Source organism: Mustelus asterias, unplaced genomic scaffold, assembly GCF_964213995.1.
Source record: "Mustelus asterias unplaced genomic scaffold, sMusAst1.hap1.1 HAP1_SCAFFOLD_3473, whole genome shotgun sequence".
Classification (NCBI taxonomy): Eukaryota; Metazoa; Chordata; class Chondrichthyes; order Carcharhiniformes; family Triakidae; genus Mustelus; species Mustelus asterias.
The window spans coordinates 15,001-23,732 of NW_027593418.1; the positions used below are offsets into that span (position 1 = coordinate 15,001).

General features: G+C 55.8%; 1 protein-coding gene across 1 annotated transcript in view; it reads right to left on the reverse strand.

The window, feature by feature from the left end:
* The window catches only part of gal3st3 (galactose-3-O-sulfotransferase 3), a 10,491-nt gene extending 4,944 nt beyond the window's left edge, over nt 1-5,547 (reverse strand). Inside the window, exon 1 of the mRNA XM_078208305.1 lies at nt 5,429-5,547. Within this exon, the coding sequence (XP_078064431.1) occupies nt 5,429-5,547 (119 nt within the window). The remainder of the gene's footprint in view (nt 1-5,428) is intronic.
* Between the last annotated feature and the right edge of the window lie 3,185 nt (nt 5,548-8,732).

Genomic DNA, 8,732 nt, shown 5'->3' on the forward strand with positions numbered 1-8,732 from the left:
GGAAACCGGGACTGTGCGCAGTAACTCCGAGTGTGGGATACGGAGACCGGGACTGTGCACAGTAACTCCGAGTGTGGGGATAGGGAGACCGGGACTGTGCGCAGTAACTCCGAGTGTGGAGATAGGGAGACCGGGACTGTGCGCAGTAACTCCGAGTGTGGAGATAGGGAGACCGGGACTGTGCGCAGTAACTCCGTGTGTGAGGATAGGGAGACTGGGAATGTGCACAGTAACTCCGAGTGTGGGGATAGGGAGACCGGGACTGTGCGCAGTAACTCCGAGTGTGGGGATAGGGAGACCGGGACTGTGCACAGTAACTCCGAGTGCGGGGATAGGGAGACCGGGACTGTGCACAGTAACTCCGAGTGTGGGGATATGGAGACCGGGACTGTGCGCAGTAACTCCGAGTGTGGGGATACGGAGACCGGGACTGTGCGCAGTAACTCCGAGTGTGGGGATAGGGAGACCGGGACTGTGAGCAGTAACTCCGAGTGTGGGATACGGAGACCGGGACTGTGCGCAGTAACTCCGAGTGTGGGATACGGAGACCGGGACTGTGCGCAGTAACTCCGAGTGTGGAGATAGGGAGACCGGGACTGTGCGCAGTAACTCCGAGTGTGGGATACGGAGACCGGGACTGTGCGCAGTAACTCCGAGTGTGGGATAGGGAGACCAGGACTGTGCGCAGTAACTCCGAGTGTGGGGATAGGGAGACCGGGACTGTGCGCAGTAACTCCGAGTGTGGGATAGGGAGACCGCGACTGTGCACAGTAACTCCGAGTGTGGGGATAGGGAGACCAGGACTGTGCGCAGTAACTCCGAGTGTGGGGATACGGAGACCGGGACTGTGCGCAGTAACTCCGAGTGTGGGATACGGAGACTGGGACTGTGCGCAGTAACTCCGAGTGTGGGGATAGGGAGACCGGGACTGTGCACAGTAACTCCGAGTGTGGGGATAGGGAGACCGGGACTGTGCGCAGTAACTCCGAGTGTGGAGATAGGGAGACCGGGACTGTGAGCAGTAACTCCGAGTGTGGGGATACGGAGACCGGGACTGTGCGCAGTAACTCCGAGTGTGGGGATAGGGAGACCGGGACTGTGCGCAGTAACTCCGAGTGTGGGGATAGGGAGACCGGGACTGTGCGCAGTAACTCCGAGTGTGGGGATAGGGAGACCGGGACTGTGCACAGTAACTCCGAGTGTGGGGATAGGGAGACCGGGACTGTGCACAGTAACTCCGAGTGTGGGGATACGGAGACCGGGACTGTGCACAGTAACTCCGAGTGTGGGATAGGGAGACCGGGACTGTGCGCAGTAACTCCGAGTGTGGGGATAGGGAGACCGGGACTGTGCACAGTAACTCCGTGTGTGGGATAGGGAGACCGGGACTGTGCGCAGTAACTCCGAGTGTGGGGATACGGAGACCGGGACTGTGCGCAGTAACTCCGTGTGTGGGATAGGGAGACCGGGACTGTGCGCAGTAACTCCGAGTGTGGGGATACGGAGACCGGGACTGTGCGCAGTAACTCCGAGTGTGGGATACTGAGACCGGGACTGTGCGCAGTAACTCCGAGTGTGGGGATACGGGGACCGGGACTGTGCACAGTAACTCCGAGTGTGGGATACGGAGACCGGGACTGTGCGCAGTAACTCCGAGTGTGGGGATACGGAGACCGGGACTGTGCGCAGTAACTCCGAGTGTGGGGATAGGGAGACCGGGACTGTGCACAGTAACTCCGAGTGTGGGGATACGGAGACCGGGACTGTGCACAGTAACTCCGAGTGTGGGATACGGAGACCGGGACTGTGCACAGTAACTCCGAGTGTGGGGATAGGGAGACCGGGACTGTGCACAGTAACTCCGAGTGTGGGGATAGGGAGACCGGGACTGTGCACAGTAACTCCGAGTGTGGGGATACGGAGACCGGGACTGTGCACAGTAACTCCGTGTGTGGGGATACGGAGACCGGGACTGTGCGCAGTAACTCCGAGTGTGGGGATAGGGAGACCGGGACTGTGCGCAGTAACTCCGAGTGTGGGGATAGGGAGACCGGGACTGTGCGCAGTAACTCCGAGTGTGGGGATAGGGAGACCGGGACTGTGCGCAGTAACTCCGAGTGTGGGGATAGGGAGACTGGGACTGTGCGCAGTAACTCCGAGTGTGGGGATACGGAGACCGGGACTGTGCACAGTAACTCCGAGTGTGGGATACGGAGACCGGGACTGTGCACAGTAACTCCGAGTGTGGGGATAGGGAGACCGGGACTGTGCACAGTAACTCCGAGTGTGGGGATACGGAGACCGGGACTGTGCGCAGTAACTCCGAGTGTGGGGATAGGGAGACCGGGACTGTGCGCAGTAACTCCGAGTGTGGGGATACGGAGACCGGGACTGTGCACAGTAACTCCGAGTGTGGGATACGGAGACCGGGACTGTGCGCAGTAACTCCGAGTGTGGGGATACGGAGACCGGGACTGTGCGCAGTAACTCCGAGTGTGGGGATAGGGAGACCGGGACTGTGCACAGTAACTCCGAGTGTGGGGATAGGGAGACCGGGACTGTGCGCAGTAACTCCGAGTGTGGGGATAGGGAGACCGGGACTGTGCGCAGTAACTCCGAGTGTGGGGATAGGGAGACCGGGACTGTGCGCAGTAACTCCGAGTGTGGGGATAGGGAGACCGGGACTGTGCGCAGTAACTCCGAGTGTGGGGATACGGAGACCGGGACTGTGCGCAGTAACTCCGAGTGTGGGGATAGGGAGACCGGGACTGTGCGCAGTAACTCCGAGTGTGGGGATACGGAGACCGGGACTGTGCGCAGTAACTCCGAGTGTGGGATACGGAGACCGGGACTGTGCGCAGTAACTCCGAGTGTGGGGATAGGGAGACCGGGACTGTGCGCAGTAACTCCGAGTGTGGGGATAGGGAGACCGGGACTGTGCACAGTAACTCCGAGTGTGGGGATAGGGAGACCGGGACTGTGCGCAGTAACTCCGAATGTGGGATACGGAGACCGGGACTGTGCACAGTAACTCCGAGTGTGGGGATAGGGAGACCGGGACTGTGCACAGTAACTCCGAGTGTGGGGATAGGGAGACCGGGACTGTGCGCAGTAACTCCGAGTGTGGGATACGGAGACCGGGACTGTGCGCAGTAACTCCGAGTGTGGGATAGGGAGACCGGGACTGTGCACAGTAACTCCGAGTGTGGGATAGGGAGACCGGGACTGTGCACAGTAACTCCGAGTGTGGGGATAGGGAGACCGGGACTGTGCACAGTAACTCCGAGTGTGGGATAGGGAGACCGGGACTGTGCGCAGTAACTCCGAGTGTGGGGATAGGGAGACCGGGACTGTGCACAGTAACTCCGAGTGTGGGGATAGGGAGACCGGGACTGTGTGCAGTAACTCCGAGTGTGGGATAGGGAGACCGGGACTGTGCACAGTAACTCCGAGTGTGGGATACGGAGACCGGGACTGTGCACAGTAACTCCGAGTGTGGGGATAGGGAGACCGGGACTGTGCACAGTAACTCCGAGTGTGGGGATAGGGAGACCGGGACTGTGCACAGTAACTCCGAGTGTGGGGATACGGAGACCGGGACTGTGCACAGTAACTCCGTGTGTGGGGATACGGAGACCGGGACTGTGCGCAGTAACTCCGAGTGTGGGGATAGGGAGACCGGGACTGTGCGCAGTAACTCCGAGTGTGGGGATAGGGAGACCGGGACTGTGCGCAGTAACTCCGAGTGTGGGGATAGGGAGACCGGGACTGTGCGCAGTAACTCCGAGTGTGGGGATAGGGAGACTGGGACTGTGCGCAGTAACTCCGAGTGTGGGGATACGGAGACCGGGACTGTGCACAGTAACTCCGAGTGTGGGATACGGAGACCGGGACTGTGCGCAGTAACTCCGAGTGTGGGGATAGGGAGACCGGGACTGTGCGCAGTAACTCCGAGTGTGGGGATAGGGAGACCGGGACTGTGCACAGTAACTCCGAGTGTGGGGATAGGGAGACCGGGACTGTGCGCAGTAACTCCGAGTGTGGGGATAGGGAGACCGGGACTGTGCGCAGTAACTCCGAGTGTGGGGATAGGGAGACCGGGACTGTGCGCAGTAACTCCGAGTGTGGGGATAGGGAGACCGGGACTGTGCACAGTAACTCCGAGTGTGGGGATAGGGAGACCGGGACTGTGCGCAGTAACTCCGAGTGTGGGGATACGGAGACCGGGACTGTGCGCAGTAACTCCGAGTGTGGGGATAGGGAGACCGGGACTGTGCGCAGTAACTCCGAGTGTGGGATACGGAGACCGGGACTGTGCGCAGTAACTCCGAGTGTGGGGATAGGGAGACCGGGACTGTGCGCAGTAACTCCGAGTGTGGGGATAGGGAGACCGGGACTGTGCACAGTAACTCCGAGTGTGGGGATAGGGAGACCGGGACTGTGCGCAGTAACTCCGAATGTGGGATACGGAGACCGGGACTGTGCACAGTAACTCCGAGTGTGGGGATAGGGAGACCGGGACTGTGCACAGTAACTCCGAGTGTGGGGATAGGGAGACCGGGACTGTGCGCAGTAACTCCGAGTGTGGGATACGGAGACCGGGACTGTGCGCAGTAACTCCGAGTGTGGGATAGGGAGACCGGGACTGTGCACAGTAACTCCGAGTGTGGGATAGGGAGACCGGGACTGTGCACAGTAACTCCGAGTGTGGGGATAGGGAGACCGGGACTGTGCACAGTAACTCCGAGTGTGGGATAGGGAGACCGGGACTGTGCGCAGTAACTCCGAGTGTGGGGATAGGGAGACCGGGACTGTGCACAGTAACTCCGAGTGTGGGGATAGGGAGACCGGGACTGTGTGCAGTAACTCCGAGTGTGGGATAGGGAGACCGGGACTGTGCACAGTAACTCCGAGTGTGGGATAGGGAGACCGGGACTGTGCACAGTAACTCCGAGTGTGGGGATAGGGAGACCGGGACTGTGCACAGTAACTCCGAGTGTGGGATAGGGAGACCGGGACTGTGCGCAGTAACTCCGAGTGTGGGGATAGGGAGACCGGGACTGTGCACAGTAACTCCGAGTGTGGGGATAGGGAGACCGGGACTGTGTGCAGTAACTCCGAGTGTGGGGATAGGGAGACCGGGACTGTGCGCAGTAACTCCGAGTGTGGGATAGGGAGACCGGGACTGTGCACAGTAACTCCGAGTGTGGGATAGGGAGACCGGGACTGTGCGCAGTAACTCCGAGTGTGGGATACGGAGACCGGGACTGTGCACAGTAACTCCGAGTGTGGGATAGGGAGATCGGGACTGTGCACAGTAACTCCGAGTGTGGGATACGGAGATAGGGGTGGGTGATGGACAGTGGGAGGGGAGGGTTTTGGCAGGTTTGTGTGGGGAATGAGTGTTAAGGGGAGGCAGGATCTGTACCTGACTGCGCTCTCATATCTCCTGTGATGACTCTGCCAGTTGAAGTGACAGTTGTGGAGCAGAAAGATGCTGACGCCAGTCACTGCAGCTAATCCCGCAAACACCTTCTTGTTCGACATGTTGCGGTTGGGCCTGCAGTGGAGAATCACAGCAGAGTGAGTGTGGCCAGCCGCCGAGTGAGTGTGGCCAGCCGCCGAGTGAGTGTGGCCAGCCGCCGAGTTCTCCTTGGGGAAACAGTGATTTACTCAGTCTGAATGTGACACTATTCACCGCCAGCGACTTGTGAACCAGATAAAATACCCGCTCATCTCTCCAGATCCACCTAACCTGCACATCTTTGGACACTAAGGGGCAATTTAGCATGGCCAATCCTCCCTAACCTGCACATCTTTGGACACTAAGGGACAATTTAGCATGGCCAATCCTCCTAACCTACACATCTTTGGACACTAAGGGGCAATTTAGCACGGCCAATCCACCTAACCTACACATCTTTGGACACTAAGGGGCAATTTAGCATGGCCAATCCTCCCTAACCTGCACATCTTTGGACACTAAGGGACAATTTAGCATGGCCAATCCTCCTAACCTACACATCTTTGGACACTAAGGGGCAATTTAGCACGGCCAATCCACCTAACCTACACATCTTTGGACACTAAGGGGCAATTTAGCATGGCGAATCCACCGAACCTACACATCTTTGGACACTGAGGGGCAATTTAGCATGGCCAATCCACCTAACCTGCACATCTTTGGACACTAAGGGGCAATTTAGCATGGCCAATACACCTAACCTACACATCTTTGGACACTAAGGGGCAATTTAGCACGGCCAATCCACCTAACCTACACATCTTTGGACACTGAGGGGCAATTTAGCATGGCCAATGCACCTAACCTGCACATCTTTGGACACTAAGGGACAATTTAGCATGGCCAATCCACCTAACCTACACATCTTTGGACACTAAGGGGCAATTTAGCACGGCCAATCCACCTAACCTACACATCTTTGGACACTGAGGGGCAATTTAGCATGGCCAATCCACCTAACCTGCACATCTTTGGACACTAAGGGACAATTTAGCATGGCCAATCCACCTAACCTGCACATCTTTGGACACTGAGGGGCAATTTAGCATGGCCAATCCACCTAACCTGCACATCTTTGAACACTAAGGGACAATTTAGCATGGCCAATCCACCTAACCTGCACATCTTTGGACACTAAGGGGCAATTTAGCATGGCCAATCCACCTAACCTACACATCTTTGGACACTAAGGGGCAATTTAGCATGGTCAATCCACCTAACCTGCACATCTTTGGACACTAAGGGGCAATTTAGCATGGCCAATCCACCTAACCTGCACATCTTTGGACACTAAGGGACAATTTAGCATGGCCAATCCACCTAACCTGCACATCTTTGGACACTGAGGGGCAATTTAGCATGGCCAATCCACCTAACCTGCACATCTTTGAACACTAAGGGACAATTTAGCATGGCCAATCCGCCTAACCTGCACATCTTTGGACACTAAGGGACAATTTAGCACGGCCAATCCACCTAACCTGCACATCTTTGAACACTAAGGGACAATTTAGCATGGCCAATCCGCCTAACCTGCACATCTTTGGACACTAAGGGACAATTTAACATGGCCAATCCACCTAACCTACACATCTTTGGACACTGAGGGGCAATTTAGCATGGCCAATCCACCTAACCTGCACATCTTTGGATAATAAGGGGCAATTTAGCATGACCAATCCACCGAACCCACACATCTTTGGACACTAAGGGACAATTTAGCATGACCAATCCACCGAACCCACACATCTTTGGACACTAAGGGACAATTTAGCATGACCAATCCACCGAACCCACACATCTTTGGACACTAAGGGACAATTTAGCACGGCCAATCCACCGAACCCACACATCTTTGGACACTAAGGGACAATTTAGCATGACCAATCCACCGAACCCACACATCTTTGGACACTAAGGGACAATTTAGCATGACCAATCCACCGAACCCACACATCTTTGGACACTAAGGGACAATTTACCTCGGCCAATCCACCCTAACCTGCACATCTTTGGACACTAAGGGACAATTTAGCACGGCCAATCCACCTAACCTGCACATCTTTGGACACGAAGGGGCAATTTAGCATGGCCAATCCACCCTAACCTGCACATCTTTGGACACTGAGGGGCAATTTAGCATGGCCAATCCACCCTAACCTGCACATCTTTGGATAATAAGGGGCAATTTAGCATGACCAATCCACCTAACTCGCACATCTTTCAGACTGTGGGAGGAAACCGGAGCACTCAGACGAAACCCACGCAGACACGGGGAGAACGTGCAGACTCCGCACAGACAGTGACCCAAGCCGGGAATCGAACCCGGGTCCCTGGCGCTGTGAGGCAGCAGAGCTAATCACTGTGTCACCCCTTATTTTATTTATTTATGTGAATATATAATTTTTATTTATTAAGTAAATTTAAATTCCACCAGCTGCCGGGATGGGATTTGAAGCCGTGTCCCCAGAGCATGAACCGGAGGGGTGTCTGGATTGTTAATCTGGTGTCATTCCCACCATCATGTCAAAGATACTAACATTGAGGCTGGTTCCCTCATCCACATCCGTGTGTGAACAGCCGATCTTCACCACCCAGACACCAGCTCCCAGAGGCTGTTACAGAGGCAATGGTCCAGTGGGATTATCGCCAGACTCTTAATCCAGAAACTCAGCTAATGTCCTGGGGACCCGGGTTCGAATCCCCGCCACGGCAGATGGTGGAATTTAAATTCAATAAAAAATATCTGGGATTAAGAATCTACTGATGACCCATTGTGGGAAAAACCCATCTTTGCAATGTTCTTTTTTTTTTCTTGTCATTTCTTTGCAGATGGAGATTTCTTTTTGGACATTTATTTATTATTCTGATCGGTTTCGAACCGTGGGTGTCTCGCTGGGCCAATTATTGAGTGGTAGATTCTTCCACAGAGGGGACAGGTGAAGGTGCAGTCACTGCGGGGCTAACTGCATCGATCCATTGTCTCCTATTTTAGCTTTCCTGCTGTCTCTCTTTACAGAGTTTGGAATCATTCTGGAACACTCCAGGCACCACGACCTGTAACCTCCCCCATCTCCACCCCCCCCCTACCACCCCCCCTCCCCCCTGCCCCCCACCACCACACTGAGTGAAGGCCGACAGGCACAAACCTCCCTCAGAAAGCCCTTGAAATGTTTGTGTCCAGCCCTTCTCTGTCCCATTTACCAGC